Source organism: Erythranthe guttata, chromosome 14, assembly GCF_056151865.1.
Source record: "Erythranthe guttata isolate IM_541 chromosome 14, IM_541, whole genome shotgun sequence".
Lineage (NCBI taxonomy): Eukaryota > Viridiplantae > Streptophyta > Magnoliopsida > Lamiales > Phrymaceae > Erythranthe > Erythranthe guttata.
In genome coordinates, this window is record NC_142546.1 from 19321091 (window position 1) to 19347185 (window position 26095).

General features: G+C 33.9%; 2 protein-coding genes across 2 annotated transcripts; both read right to left on the minus strand.

The window, feature by feature from the left end:
• Positions 1-4205: 4205 nt before the first annotated feature.
• On the minus strand, positions 4206-4607 carry LOC105957230 (antifungal protein ginkbilobin-like protein). The gene has a single exon (XM_012981159.2). The coding sequence runs from the start codon at positions 4605-4607 to the stop codon at positions 4206-4208; it is 402 nt and encodes a 133-aa protein (XP_012836613.2).
• Positions 4608-5800: 1193 nt separating this feature from the next.
• On the minus strand, positions 5801-10161 carry SCY2 (SecY protein transport family protein). Its single transcript, XM_012981201.2, has 13 exons — positions 9953-10161; positions 8995-9507; positions 8664-8752; positions 8432-8511; positions 8235-8324; positions 7850-7941; positions 7682-7765; positions 7215-7356; positions 6992-7108; positions 6722-6851; positions 6501-6624; positions 6292-6398; positions 5801-6189 (listed from the first exon to the last, which is right to left on the minus strand). The coding sequence occupies exons 1-13, from the start codon at positions 9996-9998 to the stop codon at positions 6100-6102; spliced, it is 1704 nt and encodes a 567-aa protein (XP_012836655.2). The 5' UTR covers positions 9999-10161; the 3' UTR covers positions 5801-6099.
• Positions 10162-26095: the final 15934 nt, after the last annotated feature.

Here is a 26095-nt window from a genome sequence, read left to right on the forward strand (position 1 = left end):
ATATATGTTGAGGCAAAATAAGCATTCAATTGATTGAAAGAAAAAAGTTTCAACGCATAACATATCAAGCAGAGGACAGTGCTCAAGCCGGGCATAAATAAACATGTCAAAGAAGAAGTCAACAAGTGTTGGAATCTAAATACATCTGACTTGTCCGATTTCCAGAATGGTTTACTAATGTTGTCCTGGTTAAGAAGAGATGAGGCAAATGGATTTGAATCCTAATTCAAATTAAAGACAATGTTATTGCATGGATTAAAAAAAATTATAAATCCTTATTTTCCTCGACTAAATAATATTTAATTAATTGAAAAGTTTGTTTTAAATTGTCAAGTTGAAAATAGCTATTCGCCAAAATTTGATAATGAGTTATTAAATGGTAAAATAAATAAACATTCGCAATTACCATGGTTGTTCCTAAAGGCCTCTGTGAATTCTTAATTGGAATTAGAGGATTTTTTGTAATTTTAATTGATTTTTTTATCACATTGTAATTTTTATATTTCACACCGTTGAATGGGCCAATTAAAAAATAGGGGCTATTTTACATACTTCTAGCCACCAAATAAACTAGGGATAAACCCAAACCCAAATCATTCTTTGACATACTCCCCTAGAAAAGCGAAAGTACTATACTACCCTTATATGTAATTTTCGACCAAACTACATTCAGCATTTCTGGTCCTGCATTTATCATTTTCGTTGATTTATTTATTATTATTTTTTTTTAAATAATAATAAATCTGTTTGTTAAATATATATATATATATATATATATATATATATATATATATATATATATATATATATATATATATATATATATATATATATATATATATATATATATATATATATATATATATATATATATATATATATATATATATATATATATATATATATATTTTATTTTTTAACTTTTTTTTAATTAAACAAAAATTATTTTTTTTTTAATTTTTTAATTTTCAAAACAATATGTTTACTGTACTGAAAATAACTACATGTAACTATAGTACCTATAGTAATTTGTAGTTATGTTCGGTTTTTTTTCCCAATATTTTTAGTCGATCAATTGTATACATACACGAATACTGGCTTATACAAAAGAAATTCATAAACCCCAAGAAAAATTTACAAATTTCAATATTTTTATTATAAATCACCCCAGAACCAATAAAATACAAATCGAAAATAGACAAATATATGTATATGTAACTACATGTTACTATATGTATAATAATGTATAGTAATGTATACAGTTTGTTGAACACTGCTTCACATGTAACTTCAACCAAATTTTTAACACCTTAAAGGAGAGGATCAATGGCTTTCATTAAGTTGCAATTGTAAAATCAAAACAAAAAAGAATTACTTTAGTGCAAATCAACAAAATTTGAAGAAACATTAAAACACTCAAAAATCAAAAAACACTAAGAGATCGAGAGATAGAGAGAGAGAGAGAGGTTATTGCTGGGAAATGCTACATATTTTAAATAAAACAGACAGTGACTCCTCACCCCCTCGCCTCCTACCAAAACCCTAGGCGCCGCTAATAACCACCCACAGTTCCGCGCGTCCACAAATGCAAAAAATTATAGAAATAAATCTGAAAACATAAAAACAACGAAATTACCATCAAAATATAGATCTCGACAAGAGGAATCCAACGATGGATAGCTCGTCAAAATTCGACTGGTGAAACACAAAATACACCTCCGGCAAGACCACCGTCGTCGAATGAAAAAAAATTGCAGAAACAGAAAAAAAAAACGATTTTCAAGATTGAAGATTTGAAGAAGTATATTGTCCCTTTTATCTAATTGTGCCACCAGAAACAATAATGGTTGTTCTTGTGACATAAGTAGATCTTGAACACCTTCTATTATACTATGTTAGCCGAGCATTCCAAGGCACTGAGCTGCGGTAAAACAATACAGATAAATTGATTTTGTTCTCTAGTGATAGTTGCTAAAAGGTTGTCCCTTATTTCCAATCCCACCAAGAAGTTTTTCTCTCAAATCATCATTTAAAAAATATATTGTCAAGTCCTGAAGCGTCAAGAAGGATGGTCAAGTGTGCTGTTTAATTAAGTTAGAGAATTTTATATATACATTAATTGGTCACTCAAACTAATGTTCTTGAAGAACGGAGTAAAGTCGTAAAGTCGTGTGAGATGATTAATAGATCTGTAAGTAACGTTTACACTAACTAGGGGTGTAAACGTGCCGAGCTTGCATTATTTCACGAGCTCGAGCTCGAGCTCGCTACAACTATATAAGGCTCGAGCTCGAGCTCGTTGTGTTTCTAAGGAGCTCGGCACAACCAAATTTTCATTCAATTAGAAAATTAATATTATTCTTTTTTATTTATTATTAATAATATCCATTATTATATATTATTAATATGTATTAAAAATATATAAAAAGATAAAGCTCACGAGCCGGCTAGCGAGCTGTCGAACAACTGAAATGAAACTCGAGCTCGGCTCGTCAAAATGCTCGGGCTCGTTAGCTCGAGCTCGACCTCGATTTTTCGAGCTCAAGTACGAGCTTTTTTCGAACAAGTTCCGAAACTCGCGAGCCGGCTCGACTCATTTACACCCCTAACACTAACATTTATGAGGAACAACGTGAAGTCGTAGGGAATGACTAGTATATTTGTAAAAAACGTCCACACTAATATTCTTGAAGAGCAGTGTGAATTTATGTGAGATGACTAACAAATCTCCAAATGACGTCCACATTAACGCTCCTAAAAAACAGTGTGAAGTCGTGTGGGACGACTAATAGAGAACGTTTTAATATTCTTGAAGAATGACATGAATTTGTGTGAGATGACTGATAGATTTCCACATAACGTCCATATTAATATTCCTGAAAAATATTATGAAGTCGTGTGGCCATCTAATAGATCAGCAAAGAACGTCTACACTAATATTAGTGAACAACGGTGTGAAGTTGGATGGAAGGTACAACGTCAGACTCATTTTCTGATTTGAAAACATGTTGAGATGTCATCGAATCAAGCAGAGATATTAGTGCTTCACAAGGTAGTCCGTGATGCACATGGCCTAAAGTCATGATTGGGCATGTCTAAGGTTCACGTGTATTGGCTAACAGAAGATCGTACGAGATTATATTCCAGGATCATTAAAAGTGACAATACCAAGAATATAACTTCGAAGTTTTTTCTTTAATCAACAACAACAAGAGCTCAAACAATAATAACAATCATGATACAACATATCAGAAGTTGGGGATAATTACTTATTTTATGTACTATGTTTTTGCATAAAGCCACTGTTGGATAGCATATTAAGACTATTTGGCTTGTGTAAATTACTCGAGCTCGCCCCTTATAAACATCAGAGGAAGTTAACTTGAGAGGTGGAGTAGGTACTCATTATCCAGAAGATACCAGGATGTTCAGTTGCACTATTTTTCCTTTATGTGATTTATTTTTCCTAAAAAGTTTTCATTACTCGCCAAAGCTTCAACGAGGAAACACATGTTGACTGAAAATATTGTGGGTTGTACTCTTCTTCTTTTCTTTTTCATTTTTTGACCAGATTGTTTTCTAATTGAGTTTTATTACTCGAAAGGTTTGAACGAGACAGTATGAAAAGAACAATAGTGGCTTGATAGGATTTCCAAGAGAAAATGTTGTAAATAATATAAGATTGAGGTTTTCTAACGTAACCACTTGAGGGTTCACAACTTCCGACTAGGTCTTAACTTATTCACTTTGTAACCTTTTGTTACTTTTTGGTGGTTTATGCCTACATTTATGACAAAAACTTCATCGCATCTATCCCACGATTATCTCTCTACATACTATTTTCATTTGCATTATCTATTTCTATCATTTTACATTGTGGTTTATGTGATACTACATTACTTTATTCACAATCACCAAACCAAATAGCTGCATAGAATAGGCCAATTGAGAACAATTCCACTAAATCAATAAAGTATTTTGTCCCAATGCTATTAATTTATGAAGATTTAACGGTATTTGAAAGAATTCGGCTCACAACATGCACATGTTACAGATTCTTAGTTTATTAAGTAGCCAAAAACACGAAATCTGAAATAACTCGACAGAAAAAAAAAAACGAAAAAACCAAAAATAAATTAAAGAGATATGAAAGAACTCGAACATCGTTTCTCCTGGGCACTCTAGTTTCTTCCAAGTTATGATAATTAGAAAGAATAGTTCTCATATCTCATGGAACAATCAACCATCGAGACTTGTGCCCCAACTTTGTCAGGACAGTTGTCGGTGACGGCGGCTCTGGCGGCAATCATGCAGTCTGCGCAGTCGTTGTAGTTGAGGGCGGTGTTACAAGTGGCGTGCCCGTAAGAAACAGCCTGTGCGTACGGCGATTGTGTCTTGTAATTGTAGCCATGGTTGGGAGTGACGTTCATCATGTCCGCAAGTACATAGGCCACGCTATTTGCGTACGCATCGCTCTGCGCGTAACTGTTTCCATTGCACACAATCAGATTCACGCTCGTGTTTGGGTCACTTTTAGCAACCAAAAGAAGGCTCAGACCAATGAGCAATGCAATACTCATCATGTTGAAACTCTGAACAATGGCCATCTCTCTCTCTCTCTCTAGATCTCTCTCTCTCTCTAGAGAATTGTTTTGGTTTTGCAGAGTGGGATATTGATGGATATGATTGGTTGAGAAGTGATGGATACATACATATTATATAGGGCTTATTGCTTATTGGTTTGTGCTCCATTCTTGGACTATATCGCCGGCTTTTCTATTATTGTAACCTCGTTTCTTTTTCTTTTTCTTTTTCTTTTTCTTTTTCTTTTTCTCTTTCTTTTTTTCATTTAGAACTCTGAATTGTGTCTTGTGTGTTTTTTGTTCATCCATCGAGACAAACACTCACTACATTTGCGTGATTTTTTTCTTCGAGTAAATTGCAAATACTACCCCTGTGTTATCTCGAAATAGCGAAAACCCCCCTGTGATAAATAAACTAGCAAAAACCCCCCTGTAAAATTTAGTCAAAGGCAGAATCCCCCCTAGCTGATTTTTTAGACTTGAAATGACAAAATTGTCCCTCAAAATGTATTTATATATATACATATTATATGTATATTTATTCTTTTTAATTTGTTTGTTTAGAAATTAAAAAAAATAGTAAACAACTAAACTGATTATTTTTTAAATAAAATAATTAAAATATTTATAAAATATAAGAATTTATTAATTGCAAGACTCCAGGGGTATTTGTGTCTTTTTATATCAAGTCAACCCTCAAATAGTTCCATAGGGGGGTTTTTGCTATTTAAATAATTTCACAGGGGAGGTTTTTGCTAGTTTATTTATCACAGGGGGGTTTTTGCTATTTCAAGATTACACAGGGGTAGTTTTTGCAGTTTACTCTTTTTTCTTCTTATTGCAGTCTGGCAAACTGATAGAACAATAAACAACAAAAGCCCCACCAAAGAAACCCGACCTTGCGGGGGTCAAAGTACAAAACTAGAGAATATTCTACATAATATAAAAAATTTCCTTAAAGTTGAAAGCTAATATTAAACTTGGTAAAACGAAATGATTGAATAATACACCGCAATGGTGGACGTGTAAAAAGATTCATAATTGTAGGTATGGTTGTAATTACCCAAACAAGAGGGCATTTTTCGTAATTTGACCTTACATCAGGGGTTGGCCGTAATTTACCGTAATTTACCCATATATATATATATATATATATATATATATATATATATATATATATATATATATATATATATATATATATATATATATATATATAGTGCCTCAAAAATTGGAATTATATAAGAATATAATAAATTTCCATCAATATAATCTACGTAAAATGAATGTCGACGCTCAATGTGATTCGTTACAGTTCCTATAACAAGTACTACATCAAATAAATCACTACATAGAAAAAAATAATGTCTACGAAGAAACCAATATACATACAACCCTTGCTTGCAAACCTGAGACTCTATCGTGTTGATAATTTCGCAACTCGATTGTGAATGATCCGTCGATTAAGCATCGATTTCCACAGATGATTGAGATTTTGTCTATCAGTGGACATAAATCATAGTCCGTAACGCCGCAATGCTTTAGTAAGACTTGGCATAACATTGTATGCTTGGTAGGATCTTCGTAATTCAATTATCGAACCCACCTGGATATACCAACACAAAGACAAGTTGATTAAACCACAAATATCTTATATATATATATATAAAATAAATGAAAACAAAAATTAGTAAAAAAAAGAACTTACGATGATCAGAATCGATGTGAAGCCTATGGAGAATCCCTGATTAATACTACGTAAATGATGATCTAGAATGCTCGATGAAGTCGCCAAAAAACTCAGTAATAAACCTCCTGCATAATAAGATGTCGTAGTATGTTAAGAAAATTGGAGTGAATAAAGATATAAATAATTGAATTGCATGCGTAAAGAATGTGGCGATGATTGTTTTGTACCCCAAAAACGCGTAGATGCTTGGATCTTCGTTAAATACTCAATGGTGGCTTTTCCAGGTTTTATATTCGGAATTCTGGCTCCCATCTTATTTAAGTAATCGGCAATTTCCTTCGGCATATTTGCCTGGATAAGAGAGATTAACGAGATACTGATATGAGACAACTACAGGTGTCTTTAATGAAAAAATACATATGCATATCAAAGTCGGAAATTGACTTACAATGTCAAATATGTTGAAAAGGAAGACGAAAAACGCATATATTGAATAGTAAACCCAAGGCGCTGCACCGAGAGGTGTGTCGGGATTCAGGATATCTCTCAGACGTTCCCAAAATCGCAAGCCAAGAAGACTAACCCAAAATTCAAATATTAGATTCAAACTGCACTGCCAAATCATTTACGAAACCAATCGATAGCTTCGAATAAATAAATAAATAAAACCCCTAATGAAATCTTGAGAAAGCAAAAACATACTAGGAAAAGACAATACCTTGCAACAATGCCCGGAAAAGCCAAGAGATAAGAAGTAGTAAGTACAGGTTGCATTCCAGCAGGATTTATGTTGAATGGAATATAAGGCTCCACCTCAGTCAGAGGAGAATCTTCTCTGTCCACATCAGCGGAAAAAAAAAACGAAAAAAAAATCAATAAATTTGCCCTTAAAAAAACACTATGTTATTTGAATTAGGAATTTGTTATAATATTTTAAATACCTGGTAGCAGAAGCAAGTTTAAAACCATAATATTGCAACTTGATTTTCCTGCAACCTTCGGTTACAACAACTGCCCACATAGTCACCACCGTAAAAACACCTAATACTGCAAGTACGTAAGGCCCCCAGTTCACCGAACTTCCTGCACTTGCGTAGAAAATCCCCATAAATAAAAAAAAAAAAAATAAATAAATAAATAAAAAAGAGCTGTTAAATCTAGATAATTTGATACTACAGAGGCAATGTTCTCCGGTAGTAATCGAAACAGCAGAGAAAGAACTATTTTCGAGGTTGTAATAAAGTATGCAATCATAGTGTATTCACTAATAAATTTTAATGAATAACTAACAGAGTCATTACATTAAGATGAAACAAATAGCACGATTTGTTCTATGGATGTGTCGTCCGATAGTATTACTAAGTGAGAGAAATAAATATTTATAATACTTTTTATTCGTCTCACTCACCTGAGAGCTGAGTCAACATCTTGTACAGTGTATCTGTGTACCCGGTCAAAATGCTGACGCAGATAATCAAAGACGATCCTTGACCTGGCAGTTTACAGAGCTAGATAAAATACTCCGCAAAGACGCCGGCAAAAAAACATAAGTTGAAAATATGCACGAGGAAAATACCAAATCCCGACTCTGTAATCTTGTCACAAATCCAAGTCATAGTCATCGCACCACACACCATGAACAAAGTTGTGACCATCACATGCTTTACCCTGCATATTGTCGGTCAATTAAAAAATCCCATCATAAGGCAAGCAGAATCACCCTCGTAAAACGAAATAAAAAGAAGCCCTTGAAGGAAATACATGTCTTTCTTGTTACAATATATACAAGATCCAATCCAAGTCCCTGATTTTCAACTTGTCGTCTTTTTAGACTCAACATTCAAATTTACACACAAAAGAATAAATATAAAGTGGAAAGCTACGACCGTCAGACCATCTTAATAACTCGTATTGGGATTTGGGAGCTTAAATAATATATGAATGTATTCTGCCGTGATTACCTGTGGCTGGACGCATAAATTGAATACGGGAGAGAGTAAAAGGAAAGGATTAGTGCCTCGACAACTGCAAAGCCTAGAGAGATCCACCATCTGAAAGAGATTAAAAATACATAAACACTACAGAGAATTTACTGTACAAACAAGAGATTTAACGAAGGACTTAGTCTCACGGCTTGAGTTGAAATAACTAGACACACATATAACTCTTGATCTTCTCGTGACCATCTAAGCCTTCTTTCCGCAGCTTCACTAACGACGGGACGACATAACAAAGCACCTGAACGAGAATTTACGTTAATTAGCATCATTTGCAAGACTAAGGTCATTTGCAAAGCTGTTATGAGTAGCATGCGTACGATACAAGGTAAAAATAAAATCGACAAAATCCTTTTTAATAAAACACATCTCAAAAGCTCAAAGTAATTTAACCTGCATAAGGATTGATGCGGCTATTTGAGGACTGATTCCAAGCTGGAAAAGAGAGAGCTTAAGTTCTGGAGAGAGATCACCAAGTTCATCTGCAAATAGTCGAAGATCCAAATGCAAACAAATAATAAGTCTATGAGTACAGAAAACGAACGGGGAGTAATTTACTAAAGCAGCCCAGTAAAGAATTAACCATGGATATCAAAAACAAAATTGCAGTCAAAACAAATAAGAATTTCAAGAAAAGAAATCCACATATACTGTTGCATAATCAATGTATAGAGAAGCCGAATTTATTAACGTCAACGAAAAAAAACGGTGAAAGTTTACTGACCAACAGCACCAGAGACGAAGCTGAGATAATTTTTGGGCATCAACCTCCGATCGAATCCCGGTAAGGGAATAAAGTATCCAATACGACTGATTACTATCAAGACTGCAGTCACAAAAAGCCTTCTTCTTATCTCGCTCTTGAAAAAGGATTCTGCGGCATTATTAATTATCGAACCAAACCGGACGAAGTTTAAAAATTTATTCCTAAATGCTTTAGGCTTCGGCTCCAAAATCGCTGAACTTTCAGAACTATTCACATCCAAAGCACTTTCCCCACTTGTTGTGTCTATAAACTGTTCGTAGTTTATGGATTCTGTCGACGCGGCACAAACTTTTACAGGGTTCCTCGGAAAACGATCGAGTAACAACAACCCTTTGTTTTCTTTGAAGAGCACATGTTTGTTAAATGAACAGGACTGTTTTCGACATAATTCTGACGATAATGGTTTGAGTGAAACACGATTTCTGGATAATCTTGAATTGCAGAACCGAGATTCGCACGAAGTATTCCTACCTGGAAAAACAATGCAGTTAACTGGAAGAAACATAACTACAAAATGTACGAAAACATAAAACCCACGACTCGAATCGAGACCAGAGTACAAAAGTTTAAGAGTTTCTGATAAAATCTCAAACTACATAATTCAGATTACAGGAATAAAAAATTCAAACACAGAAAGAAAAAAAAATAATTTTTTTTTCAAATACACAATAAACAAAAGGGGAAAAATCACTACGTCCTGAAAACCTACAATTGTAGAACTTAAATTCTAGTCTTCTAGACTGCGTAGCAGAAGAAAGCAAGCAAACAGTGCAATTTCATATTAACATGGTGTCGTGTTTTACCGCAGTATAGATAATTAATTTGAGGATTATATAAATTAAAAAAGAAAAGGAAAATATAATCGCAGTAGTCCTGAGAAAAAAAAAATTAGAAAGATGTTAATGAAGAAAGAAACCTTGAACATAGAAATGGGATTGAGGTTGGAGAAGAGTGGCTTCCATGGAGATGGAGGTTCTTCTACTTCCACGCTGCAATTTTTTCAAAAGAAGCAATAGAAAATGGCTACTTATCTGGAATTGGGCTCGGCTGCTCTCGGTGCACTTGCTCCCCGATTTTCCCTTCTAATTAATTGGTTGGTTTAGGGGTTCAAATAAGAAATTTTCCGATTTTGGAACAACATTTTTCATTTTTAAATTCTCGGAATTTTATTTTCAAACTTTTTTGAATTTGTTGCATGATATATATTTGAGATTTAAATTTCCGATCCAATTTTAATTTTCGAAATTACACTTATAATATCATCTTTATTATTCTAGGTTTATGGGTTATATCTCTTTCACCAATAAGTCTATCCCTTTAATATCTTATATATAAAAGAAAGAAACGCTGGCAACCCTAAAATATCATAATGGTATTTCTGTAATTATTTATTTTTAATATTTTTTCTCTACTAATTTTTAACAATTATCAAAATTAAAACTAGCCAGTGAAGAATCCTGCCTTATTGCTACTTATGTAATTATTTATTTTTAATATTTTTATGTACTAATTTTTTAACTATAATTTTCAACAATTATTAATCTCCTAATTTTTATCAATATATCTCAAATCTTAAGAGATAAAGTTAGAAATTCGATTTGTTAAATGTTAGTCTATTTATTTGGATTATAAATCTTAATATGTAAGATTTCAAAAAACTAATGTTATATAAAATATGAATAATACTTCATTATTAAATTTTACTATATTAGTGTAATATATTTTCTTATTATGTATTAAATTGATTTTTTTTTCACTATTTAAATAATATCCCGTGCATTGCACGGGGAAAAATGCTAGTTTATTATAAATAAAGAAAAAAATCGTGTATATGACAAAATTACCCCCAACCCTTTACACCAAATTATTAATTGTAACCCTAATTTAATCAATTTTGACCATATAAATCCAATTTTGACTTTTTTTTCAAACACTTTTTTTTTCCAAAAAATATTTTTTTGCTGCCGGTCTCCAGCGTTGACTTTTCGATTTTTTTTTGTCATTTTTATTCGTCGTCGGATTCCGGCGTTGATTTTTTTTTTTTCTGGTCTGTATTTTCCGCCGTCGGATTCCGGCGTTGACCGCCGGTCTCTGCCGTTAACTTTTTCTAGTGTTTTTTTTTTTTTTTACGTTCGCCGCTAAACGTTGACCGTAGTTGTGTTGTCATTAACGGTAATTATACTGTCACTGACAGTAAATTAACGTAATTATATTGTCACAGACAGTACATTAACGTAATTTTATTACCGTTGACAATACATTTATGTAATTGTACTGCTGTTGACAGTACAATTATAGTCAATGACAATATTATTTTTTTTTTGTTAAATTTTTTTTTAATTTTGTTTGATTTTTTGACAAGTCAACGTAATTATATTACTGTCGTTGACAGTAAAATAACTGTAAACGCAATAATATTACTGTCAACCACATCAATATTATTATTTTTTTTGTTTTGTTTGAGTTATTCACGGAGTAACGTAATAATATTACTGTATATTATTGTAATATTACTGTAAACACAATAACATTACTGTGGTTGACGGTAATATTACTGTTGTTATAGTAATATTACTGTCAACCACATCAGTATTATTATTTTTGGGTTTTTTTGTTTTGTTTGAGTTATTCACGGAGTAACGTAATAATATTACTGTCTATTATTGTAATATTATTGTAAACACAATAATATTATTGTGGTTGTCGGTAATATTACTGTTGTTATAGTAATATTACTGTTACTTATAGTAATATTAATTCTTTTGCCTTTTTATTATGTTTACCTTTTTTGAACGGTCAACATATTAATATTACTGTATTACACAATAATAATGAGTGTTGTTGTGTTAATATTACTGTGCTAGAGATTAATATAGCAATATTGCTGTAGTATAGTTAATTTTACTGTGTTTAACATTAATATTGTTAATATTACTGTCAATCACAGCAATATCGCTGCTTAAACGAGGGGGGGGGGGGTTAAAGAAAGAAAAAAATTCAAAAAAGTCAACGCCGGAAACCTGTGGCGGAAATATTAGGAAAAAAAGAGAAAAAAAAAATCAACGGCGGTGAGGGACGAAATTGTCCATAACAATATGTTTTGGGTCAAAATAGAATAATTTGTGAAATTTGGGATAAAATTGAGGTTAGATTAAATTAAATGATGAAATTGGAGCATATTAAAGTATGAGAGGCTATTTTAGTCTTTTACAAACCTCTGTACCATGTGTTGACTTTTTTGTAAAAGAGTTTATTGTCTAGACCTATTTATGAATAAATACTCATTGAAAGGCTTATTTGTAAAGTGCCCTTATTATTTAGGTAACTAAAAATTGAAAATTTTGAATTCTGATAAAAAATAATCTGGAATCAAGTTTCGGCATTAAATTTTGATTTCTAATATTACATTTTTTTTTCCTGGAACGAATTGAAATTAGTTTTTTTTACTTCCAAAACAATGGGAATTTTTCGTAAAATTCTAAGTGAGCTAGGATCAAAAAAGTTACTCTGATTCCTTGTTCAAAAAGGTAACACGATGATTATTTATGTGAACCGTTAATTCGTGGGACTTCGAGTTATGAAACTTGCTTCTTGTTTGGTTTATCGGTATCAAAGGTTGTCGCTTCCCAACGAGATGGGTTTAGCTAGCGATCTTAAGAGCATCCGGCCGGTTGCTATATAGCTATTTTTTCATCTAATTTCGGTGTTTTTAGCCTCCCACCCGAAGTTCATTTATCACCATTACACCTAAAATTATGGAGATTTGGTTTTAGCCTCCCACCGTGGTCAACCCCCGTATCATCATATACTCAAATCCTATTTTTCTACCAAATTTTTGGTGAAAGAATTTTCATCTCCCACCGGTCGACCAGTCGCCTATTTTTTCCACTAAATCTTATTTCTCCTACCAAATATAGAGATGAAAATAGGATTTGATGTAATTAACACCATTTTATTAAGTAGCATATAAAAGGACGATTTTAACTAATTGCACCTCATTACCAACTTATTAGCATATTTATCGTAAATACATCGGTGTTAAATACTAAATTAGTTTTAAAAATATAAATACATTTGTTATTATTAATAAAAACATTAATTCTAATAATATAAATATGCTTATTTTTATTTAACTTGTATATTTTTTTTGGTATCAATGTTGATTAGTTAATTTCTTTACTTAACTAATACACTAATTGCTATTAATAAAATATAATAAGCAACAATAGAATGATTAACAAAATACACTTTAATTGATGAAATACAGGACGAGACATTTTAATTGAAAACCATGATATATAAAATTGATAACATAATTTTTAAATTATATAGTTAAAAAAATTTATTACTTAACATTGGATCTATAATTAATATTTATGAAATAAAATATAATAAAATTACGGTTAACATTAAATTTGTAATTTTGGGGCATATATGGTGAAATGTCATGGGAGATCAAACCAAATCCCATTTTCTATAAGTACTGGTGAAATAGTGAAATGTTATCATTTTAATATTTGGTCTAAATTTTGGTAAAATCTATTGGAGACCAAAAAAACAATTTTTCCACCAAAAATAGTGGAAGGGTAAAATGGTGTGCTACCGGTGGGAGATGAACCCATTTTTTCACCACAAAAAATGACATTTGGTGAAAAAATGGTGAAACTGGTTGGAGATGCTCTAAGACACCTTTAAGGCCCAAATTAACAATTTGGGCCACCTAAACCCAATATGACGATATGGGTCATATCAACTAATACGTCGATTTCGAACTATAAATATTATACACGCGTCATCTCTTCAAATATATGTCGATTCATCCGCCACTTTCACAATAACAGAACTTCCGACTTTCTTACTTGTCATGAGCTGCCATGAGAGCCTTATCCGCCATTTCTCGATAAGTTGAAGATGTTGACATTCAGACATGTCTTAAGTGGTTCTTCTTTTTGTCTGCATCTCTGGATATAAAGGAGGCATACATGCATCCCTTCTCAAATTGTCGAACATATTCTACTCCAATTACATTGCTTAAGATCTAAGATTTCCTTCATATTTAAGGCACAAACATTTCTGGTGAAGCCTTTCTCTAAAAAATGAGGTAAGAGTGTCCCCCAATTGACATTGCTCAATTCAGCTCCTTCCTTGGCCCCTTGCCACCAGTGACACTTATGTTTAGGTCTGGAATCCGGAATACCTACACCATATAACAATTATATGAGTCTTTAAAAGACTCAATAAGAATTCGAAAATAATAAGGTTAAATAGACATTCGAGCTGATCACTTATCTCATAATATATATATATATATATAACCTTTTCAAGGACAAGTATCATTTATATCATAGCTTTTAGTGTTTTTTGTTTGTAAAAAAATGGTATGACGCCAAGGTAGGGTGTTCATCATATAGGCCCACAAATCGCTAAACAAAAATTTTCAATCAGCGTATAACCTTGACCACAATTACAGTCACCTTTTCATGGACGACTTTAAATGGTTTCAATTCCTCAGTTGCAACAATAAAGGAGTCCACAATTTGGCTTCTCTTAAGTTCTATTACATCCATGTCCATCTCCTCTTTATCCATGCAAACCATGACATGGTCAAGATTCAACTCAATTGTTTTCTCAAAGAGTTTTTTCTCTAGTGCATCGAGGATTTCTTCTTTCTTTCTCATATATGCTATCTTATGGCAGTGAAGAAGCTTTATCACTACATAATTCAAAGTAGTTTTCGCCACTACATGTATTGACCATATCGTCTAGAAGCGGTTCAGGTGATTGAGATTGCCTTGCGAGTACGAGCTGCTCCACTTGCGTTTCTAGCATTTGAATTGCTTTTTGTGTCCACAACATGCACTCAATAAGTATCTATTTCAGGTTGGACGTGTGCTTGGAAGGTGGTGGCACTCTGTTGGTGTTTTCTATCAAATTCGCTGAAATTGGTGTTTCCCAATATTGATGAGTATAATTAGAGATGGCAACGGGTCGGTTCTGGGCCGGGTTTGTCTAAACCCAATGACAGACCAGTGAAAAATTTAAAACCTAGATCCGTCCAAACCCGTATAAATCTAAATCCATACCCGCCCCGCTCGAAACCCGGATTTAACAGGTCTATCCCACTAGACCCGTTAACACCAGACAAAACAACTTTGCATATCGATTTAAAATTTGTAAATACATAAAGAAGCACAAAGTTAATGATTGAAATTTGAAATTCATAATGTAAATTTTTCATTATCTCTTACAAAATATGAATCAGGTCGGGTTCTGAGGGAGATGAGAAAATCGACCGCCTTGGACCCCCATTTTTTTACGAAATTTAGGGGCCCCGATTTAATAAAATAATCTTTATATTATATTAGAATTCATTTATAATATTTTTATGTATGGCCTTTTGTTTCCAAAATAAACTTTACCCCATAAATTAATTTTTCCAAAGAATATCTCAAATAAAGCATCAAATCAATTAAGAATTTTTTTTTTCCTATTTTCTTTTTTATGCAATATTTTTCCCCTTATTTTTTCTCTATTCTTTCTTACCTTCTCTCTCTATTTTCTTTCTCTCCCGTGCCTCATCCACGTCTTTTTCTCTGCCAAACAAATTGAGGGTTTCAATTTTCATCGTCAAGAAGGGGATTAGATACCCCAAAATTGCAATTCCTAATCTTCAATGCTAGACTTTGAAACCCCAAACTCTCACTCATCTTCTTAAATTTCAAACCAAGTTTCCTCAAATTCTATTCTTAAATTCTAAAATTCAAGTCTCCAAATTTCTTGATCCTTTTCTTGTCACTTTCTGTCAATCGTCGTTTTTCTACGTTTTTTCGACCTCTACCCAGATTAAAATAAAAAAACGACTACGTCCTCCACACCTCCCAAAATTCCAGTCTTTTTCATTATTTGGCATACCATAATTTTAGGTAATTGATATTTTTTTTATGTTGACGAATGGAATAAAAATATATGCTGCTTTAAAAAAAATAAAACTATGAAGGACTGATATTTCAATATTGGTATTTTCATTATATTTTGAAATTTATAATACATATTTTGACGAGTTGTTTATTTTGTTGGTACATAATTTCTTATTGTTGTGATCATCGGTCGAAATCCTAGAGTATATCCTTCTGGATGTGAAATTTATTTAATGAGCTAAGAGTGTTGAGAGAAATTCTATCGAAAGTAGCAGAAACGACAATTGGAGTGTTGAATTACTTGAAAGCGATGAATGGTAGTTTTCCAAATGCATGGGTTGCTTATAGGATACTATGAACTATACCGGTCACAGTTGCCTCTGCATGAAGAAGTTTATCAAAATTGAAGTTAATCAAGTCTTACCTCCGATCAACCATGAGCCAGGAAAGACTAAATGGATTAGCTCTGTTTCCATTGAAAAAGATTTGACGAACAAACTTGATTTCAATAGTTTGATTAGTAATTTTGCAGCTCAGAAAGCAAGAAGAGTAATTTTTCTGTTACATCACAATCTGTATATTTCAATGATTTGAATAGTCATAAGACTCGTAACAGTATTATTCTATATATATATATATATATATATATATATATATATATATATATATATATATATATATATATATATATATATATTAGTTCGAGATTATGTATGTGTTTTTTACTACAATTTTTTTAATGTTTATTTTAATGTCAATATGCTGTCGGGAAAAAATATAACATGCATTTATTTTTATATTAACATTTAGCTAAATATAGGGGCCCGTTTCGACTTCCTTCACAAAGTTCGCCTTGGGCCCAGGAATCTCAGGAACGGGCTTGATTTGAATATAAACAACAAAAGAAAATAACCATAATTTAATTATCTAATACATTCTTCAAGTTCTTCCTCCTCGTCGAGCATTGTAGGACAATTGAATCATTTGTAGTTAAAGAAGTTGTTGCTACACTAATAAACAAAACAATTATATCATATATTATCATCATAATATAAAATAAAATAAAAAATTAACTTACCATTTGTATTATTGGTCAACCAACTAAGACCATACATCAATACCTCCAAAGTGGTTGGAGGTAGCCAACTACGACGAGGAGTCATCAATCTTCCACTAGTACTAAAAGCGGATTCAGATGTAACAGTTGAAACTGTAATGGCTAATATATTTTTTGTCATTTCTGTCCGTGGAATATTTAACTTCATTTGTCTTCCACCAACTAAGAATATCAAAAAAATTCAGTTCTTGACAAGAGTCTTTCTTCTAAATATAAATCCAACTCATTTGTCATAGATACCGTATCAACGGTAGAATTTGACCTTGTAGCCTCATATTTGTCGTACATTTCTAAAGGATCATTTCAAATGCATTAAGGATCCAGAAGAAGATGTTCCTTCAGTTTTTATAAAGGGTAAATAGCACTTAACCCCCTTATCGTTACAAGCTTTTGCATATGACCCATTTGTGCTCGTAATATCAGCACATAACCCCCGAGTTTATGGAATAGCTTTCGGTAGTCTTTCTGTCAAACCTAACTGCATGTGTCAAACTTCAAGGGGGTCATCTGCAAAAATGAAAGGAAAAATGAAGCACAAGGGGGCCATCTACAAAAATGAAAGGAAAAATGAAGCACAAGGGGGCCATCTGCAAAAAAAATACTTTGACGTTTGACACATGCGGTTAAGTTTGACGAAAAAACTAACGTAAGCTACCCTCATCAACCACAAGGGGGTTATGTGCTGATTTTACAAACACAAGGGGGTCATCTGCAAAAAAGCTTGTAACAACAGGGGGTTAAGTGCTATTTACCCTTTTATAAACTACTACGAACTGAAATATTTTGCTTCGAAGCTTCATCCCTCGATTGATAATCGACGAACAATAGCAATATTGATGGACTTCAACTACATTCAATGATGATCTTTCTCCATAAATTAATATAAAGTAAAATTCAACAAGTATCAAAACAACATCAACCCCCATTAATATATGACAACTATCTCAATACATTTGATATCTCCGCAACATATTCACCGCGCCATACTTTTCATTACCGTGCTCGAACTCTTCACCCACTCATCCAATTTAACTTTGATATTACAATTTTTTTGCGAAAAAAAAAGTGGGATAGAGCGTACCTGAAAAATATCTTATTGCTTCATAAAATATTTTTAACTACAAATTTCTTTTGCATTCTTCCAATCTTGATTTGTTGGCAAACTTTTGTAATTTCTCTCACGACATTTAACTTGTGTGAACACATCTTTAAATGTTATTGTAGTTCCTACATCAAATAAGTTGAGTTCCAACGAGTTTTGTAATATAATTTTTTACTACAATTAATATTCAGCTGGCGCACGCAACCTCCTCATTTTTTTCTATTTTATAAGTTGAGGCAATCCATTATACAACACTATCACGTATCTTCTCAATTGCATCATTAATTGTTTTCAAACCATAATTAACAATTAAGTTCAAAATATGAGCACAACAACGCATATGAAGTACCTCCCCATTTAATAACAAATCTCTCTTAGGCACCTTATCCGAAAGAAGAGACAACATTAGATCATTGGTTGAGCAATATCTATTGTGATTGTTGACACTTTACGATCAATATTTCAATCCATCAATGTCTCAGTAGGTACATCAGATAGACTTTCAATTGTATGTGGTGCTGGAACATATATAAACCTACATAGAAAATATTAAATATCATATATATATGTATGTAGTATGAATACTTCAAATATAACATACTTTAATATAACTGAAAATACCTCAAAATGCAATTTTGCAGAATCCATGACTCACCAATAAAATGTGCAGTAATTGCCATAAAACCTTTCTTAATGTTGTTTGAAGTCTACATGTCAGTTATGATTGCACTCGACACTTAAGCTTGTCCAACAATTTGCCGCACTCTCTTTTCATAGCATTGTAGATTATTACAATGACATTTTTCAGTGTATTTCTTGAGACCACGTCAAAGCAAGGTTGTAGATTAAAAACAAATTTTCGAAAGCCGATATGTTCAACTATGCTAAGAGGATATTCATGTAAAATTTCCATCATATCAAGTTCATGTCTTGAATCTTCTTGATTGAATATACAAGATTTTCAACCCTCGGCTTCCATTAAGTTTCTTATTTTCCATCATAAGACTTTACCGAATATCGATCTTTCTTGGTCATTTTATATGCAAGTGATCGAATGATGGTTTATCAAACTACTAGTTCCAAAATTTGGTGGATATTGATCAAATTAATGCACTTTCTGGAAATGTATCCACATGCATGTACAATGTATGACAGGATACATGAATAGACAAGTACACGAATCCTTATATAAATGTATACCTATGATTAAGGTTGTAAAAAACGGTAATCGGGTCGGAGGCGGTTACGTACTGACTCACAATTAATCGGTGCGGCGGTGATTAATCGTTGATAAATCGGAAATAAATTGATTTTTAAAATTTAATATAATATATTTCAAGATATTATTTATAAATACTCAAAACATATATAAAGAGATATTTAAGCATAGATATATTTCCATAATGTATATATCCTAATAACATAATAAAAGGTTAATAATAGTAAGATCACAATACATAAATATCCTTATAAAATATAAATAAAAAGGCATTTTTTTTAATTTAAATTTATTCTTCAACATCCTTGGCATACATCATTAGGTTATTTAACAATAACAATGAACTTAACATAATAAAAGGTTAATAATAGTAAGATCACAATACATAAATATCCTTATAAAATATAAATAAAAAGGCATTTTTTTTGAATTTAAATTTATTCTTCAACATCCTTGGCATACATCATTAGGTTATTTAACAATAACAATTAACATAAATAAAATAAAGCATAAACTCATTTTTTTTTATTAAAATCCCGATTTTTATTTTGGAAAAAAAAAAAAAAAGAAGAAGAAACCCGATTTTTGACCGATTTTTGCCACAGAAGTTTGACTCGCCATAAAGGTTTGACCGCCTCAACCCACCTTGAACCGTCTGAGATCGCCTCATAGGCAAAACCGATTTTTCAAACCTTTACACTAAAATCGTAAAGGGGCCCGTCTCCGCCCCGGAGACCGATTAATCGGCCGCCTCGACATATAAGGTCGAATTTTTTGATCAATTTTCGACACCTATTAGTCGAAACATATATTAAAAAAAAAACAAATTCGACATATATATGTATGTGTAGACAAATCACTGTTCCTTCACAAAAAAAAAAAAAAAAATTGTAGTAGTGATTTTTCGACACATACATGTCGAAATTTGAGAAATTCGACAGCATGCGTCGATATTCACTTTTTTTTATTATAAATATTTTCGACAAGTTGGTGTCGAAAATTGACAAAAAATCGATATGTATGTGTCGAAAACTGTCGACGGGGGGTGGGTTAAAAAAAAACCTTCAAAATCGATTTATAAGCTCAAATAGACATGGATACATACTTCAATGGGTTCTACTTCCATGTAAACAATCTTTTTGTTATCTTGTGACTCCATTTAATAAGTTTTGTGAGGTTTTGATTTTTTTGAATTCTGAAAGTTTTTGGAAGGTTTGTAAGAAGAGAGGGTTTAACGGGTTTGAGTTTTGTGGAAGAAGAAGAGAGTTTTTTTTTTTTTTTTTGGTATTGAAATGAGGAAAAAAAGTTGTTTGTATAATTTGTATGTTGTTTGATAATGGGTATTTTAGTACTTTGCTAATAAAAAAAATTATTTGTGGTATTAATCTAAGAATAAATTGTAAAAACTTCTATAAAATATAGTATTGAACTTGGAAGTATTAAAGTGAGTAAAAACATGTATTAGTTTTAGGTGTTCATACGCGTTTTCCTCACGTATAAATTACCGCAAGTGTACAGTATCACATTTTGTAGAACAGTAGTTCCAGACAGTGGCGGAGCCAGGATTTGCGGTAAGGGTGGGCTAAAATTTTACGGGGTTCGGAGGTAGAGTCCCCGAATTTTTTTAAGAGTTTTTTTTTCAAAAATATAGAGCAAAATAAATAGAAATTTGTATATTTTTATTAAATTATATATATTAAATTTTATATTGTCCAAAATATAATTATTAGAGCTCTTTAAACTATATTACAAATTTGTTGGGTGGGCTAATTAAAATAGATTAGGATTAAAATAGTGTATAAAAATAATAACTAAACATAATTAGCATTAAAATATTTCATAAAAAAAATAAACCAGGGTGGGCTTCAGCCCACCCACCCTTCAACGTGGCTCCGCCACTGGTTCCAGATATCGATCCACAGGGACCTATAGATTCACATGCTAAGTAATGTAATTATATTATCGTTATATTATATAGCCGGTCGTAAATGGTTGATGGTGATAAACCCTAGATTAATAACAAATAAGGTTGAGAACATGCAAATATATAGAATATACGTAAATAGAATAGCGACAACTCTAAACGGGAGGGTTTCGATTTAAAAGGGACTTTTAGGGCAAAATCCACCAATATATAATCAACAAAGATCTATAAGTCCGTTATCTAAGGTCAAATTCCTATTCGTTAACCGAGACGCTAAAATACTCTAACCCCCGTCTCTAGTGTAGTAAGAGTCTACCCACAGGTCCAACGTCTCCGTTCAGAACCTGATATAAAGAGAGAATTTAGGTCAAGTGCTTAAGGGCTACCTAAGGTGTATCACGTCTCAGTTTCCACAACCCAAGCTATGGTTTCCTGATTTCAAACAAGAAATCCTCTCTCGAGTTCATTCCTATTTAATATCAATCCAAGAGATGATCAATCAATCAGAAGCATTTAATAAAGGAAAACATAAACGAACTCAAAACACGACAAATAGATAACATAAATGGAGATCGAAATCAATATATACAAGGTTTCATTACCCTAGAAGAAAATGTTCTTAGTTCATAACAAATATAGTGTCAAAAGAATTTACACAAGAAATGAAGAACAAAACGTAAAGAAATTGCGTAAGAAAAACCCAAGTCGAAACCCCCGTCGAAGATTCCTGCGAAGAACTGTCGAAAACCGTAAAAAAGTTGCAGAAGCAATGAGAATGAAAGGGCCTTCCTATTTATAGTTAATGCAAAGCTTCCTCAAGAAGCTTTGCATTAAAAGTATATGCTCTTGAAATCGTGCCCAGATCGCGATACAGAGTTGCTGGATCGCGATCTGGCGGCCTCGGGGAACTGTCCACCGCCTTGCCAGATCGCGATACGGAGTGGTCTATCGCGATCTGGGTCTGGAACAAAACTGCACTGTGAGACCCCCCAGATCGCGATACGGAGTTGGTGGATCGCGATCTGGATCTTGAGTGAAAAGCCTAATGTGACAACCCTTAGACCACGATACGGGATTGCTGGATCGCGATCTGGGTCTGGATCAGGAACCTATGGTGACAACCCCGCGATACGCATACCCTGTATCGCGATCAGGTTCTTCTTGGCCACTTAATTTGGCTTGAAAAATCGGTTTCGCTTTCAAATGACTTCGACTTGTGAAAAAAAGCTAACAAAAACCTAAAAATATAAAGAAAACAAGAAACGCATAATATGTACAAATAAAGCCGAAACTCGGACGAACGAATACCAAAACTTGAAGATTCGATAAGTAAAAATCGTGCAAAACGAACACTTATCACACCCTCAAACATAGATCTTTACTCGTCCCGAGTAAATCAAAACAAAACTACAACATGAAAGAACAAAAACAACAAACTAAATCGAGGCCACTAACGTAGGGAATCACGAATGCATTTAGCGTATGCAACAAGCCTTTGAACCCCTGGGTACCCCCAAAGGACGAGTTGTGTCTCGTGAGGGTTTTCAGACAACACACCCACAAAGTTGCCGTATTGGTCAAAGCATTGCAATTAATTCTAAAGATAAAACGAGCTAGATAACCTAAAATCTTAGAATAACATACCACTTAAGATATTCGACTTCTCTACCGACGCAATTTGTTGTTTCTACACCAAAATATTAGATAGACTCAAGTATCCGTAATCAAACACAAAGCACAATCATCTAAGGTTTTGAGTAGAAATGTGGAAGAAAAGTGAGTTTTGATTCTGAAATTCAAAAACTCGAATTGGGCATAAGTAAGTCTATTTATTCAATAGAAAAATGACAACAACAATTTTTTTGGTGATTTTCATCACAATTTTTTTTTTGGAACGGGAATTATCGTGACTCGTGCAAGGCTCGATATCACTGTGTTACCCCTCTAACCCATGTATCGAACCTTAGTCCAAGAAACTCCCAAGCTAGTTAGCTCGAGAGACTAGGCGATGAACCCTACGGGTTAAGCTCGAGTCAGAGAGGCCGGGAAATCAGAGCGTGAATCATGACAATACCAACTTTTTTTTTAACACAATAACATAAAATAAAAACGTAGAGACCATTTATTGAACTTTTAGCCAACAATTTGAATTGTGAAAACATAGCTCAATTCTAACTCACCCCCCAAACCTCAGACTATTATACCCCTCCGAAAAGTGTTCTTATGCTTAATCGGAAGGGATTCGAAAAACTCTCAAAACAAGTTGCAGAAACGCAGTCGGAAGGTTCATCTATTAATTGCCGGTTATGCACAACTTCAATTTTAAAATCAACTAGCCAGTCTACTAATTCATTAACTGCTTTGCTACAATAGAATCCTGAAATGCAACTTACACTCGATCCTATATGAAATGCATGTGACAAACATAACATCAATACGAAAATCGAAATACATAAATGAAACTAAGTTATATGATATGCATGCAAAAGACCAAATCAAAATAAGATAAATAAAATAAAATAAAATAAAAACAAAGTCTAGCAAAGATAAATCGTAAACGAAATACCAATCCAAAGACCATCCAAAACAAACGAAAAATAGAAAACAAATGAATAGGTTCAACAAACACCACCCTCAAACTTAAACTCTAGTATAGTCCCTATGCTCAAAAGCAGGAAAAAAAAAATAAAAGGGAAAGAAAACACAACGTCCCCTAGTCGTCATGGTCCTCCTCGATTTGTCGTCCCTCGTTGGTTCCTCCCTCTTCTTCCCGATGGCCTCGCTCGTGCTCCTCCCAGACCTGCATCACCAGTGTGGTGGTTGCCGCTCATGTTGGAGGATGATGCCCCGTCAAATCGAGGTCGTGGTGGGAACCAGCCGACATTCTCTTCCATAATGTCCATCCACTCACCCATATACTCGGGAAGTGGCGGAGTTGCCGCTGCCTGCTGTCGTTTCCAGCCTCGTGGTGCGGGTCGGGCTGGTCGGACACCTGCGGGTCCTGGTGCATCTGGCTCAGGGCCATCGCCCTCGCCCTGTGGACCGCTAGCTGGCTGGAGCTTGTTGAACGGGAAAATCGGCTTCTGGGCTTTACTGACCTTGTCGTCGGCAAACATTGCGACATTAGCCTCTTTGCACAGGGCAGTGATGAGAGACGGGAACATCGAGCCCAAGGATGTGTCGCCCATGCACCGTCGAATCTCCGCGTAAATAATGGCACCCACGTTCAGAGGGGTTCCTTTCATGATGGCGTACATCAACGTGAGGCGAGTAGTAGCATAAGTCCTGGCCGTTGAAACCGTCGGCATAAGTTGGGAGCAAACAAAGTACATCCAAATCTTAGCCCCCCTCGAAAGCTCTGCTCGAAAGAACCATTTGTCTCATGGCTGGGAATAAGAACCTCTCGGGCACAGTGCCAGGATGAGATGCTCGTATGTCGTTTCCATCTTCAACGTTTGGAATGGCTCGGCCGGTAGATCGGGGGACAGTCTGTACACTTGGTTGATGGCGGTTGCATCATAGCGAACTTCCACGCCTTGGATAAATACCACCGAGCCTGTGTAGTGACCGGTGTTGGCATAGAAAAGTCGGACCAGATTCTTGTTGTAGCTTCCCGGTTTGTCAACCAAGATTCTCCAATGCCTATCCTGGATGTTCCTGACAACAGAGGCACGTCCAATCGTGCGCACATCCAATTCTTGCTCTAAGACGATCGGTCGAGTGAGGCGGTCGATATATTCACCCTTGGCTTCGACATTCACGTAAATGTCTTCATCGTACTCCTCAAAGGTGACTCGATTGACTATCGTGCGTTAATTAGCACGAACGCTTGTGTAGAGTGGCACGTTACCGGTTCGTGGAATGGCTTGCTCTTCCGGCAATTCCGAATGTGGAGGCAAGTTTGAAGTTCTTTCTTGCCCCTTTTTACTAGAGTTTTGCCCTTCTTCTTCTCCGGGGCTTTTCCCTTTCCCTTGGTTTGGGCTTTCTTGGAAGTCTCACCCGTTTTTTGGATCTTGTTTGCCGGTGATGTCATTATGTGAATTAGGGAGGCAAATTTGGCTTGAACTTTGGTTTGGACAAAATGTCGAACACTTCGCGTGCGAAAGTTCTTTAATCTTTGAATGTGCAATTCTTTCGAAATCTAACCCTCGTGCATCAATCAACACAACAATACCAATCAAAAGCCATCAAATAACAAAAACAAGTATCATAGAACTCAACCAAATCAAGTTTTAACAAGAATTTCAAAATTAAGCATAATAGGGCAATTCCTATATCTAAACATTGGTTCAACCATAATGTCATGCTTTCAAGTCCCAAAATCAAGTACACAAACACGTACAAGCATAAATATTGAAGAATCAAGGGACAGATAAGAAATTAGGAAGAAATTCGAAAATACATGCAAAACTCAAGAAATTGGTTGAAGAACATACCTTGGTTGAAGATTCCACACAATTCTCAATTAAAACAAGCAATAAGCGTTAATTTTTGATGAAATTCTAAAAAGATGCAAGTTTAATGAGAAAAATTGCAAGAGAATTGAAGTTTCGAGGTTTTGGATTTCGAGTTTGTAAATAAAAAGAAGTAAGAAAAAATAAAGAGGGGTTAGTGTTTTGTGACTATTCCCGTCCCCAGATCGCGATACGCAAGTGTTGGATCGCGATCTGGGTCTCTCTTTTTACTTACTGTGAAACCCCCAGGTCGCGATATGGAGTGCTGGATCACGATCTGGGTCTGCGACTTCTAGCTACTGTAAGACCCCCTAGATCGCAATACG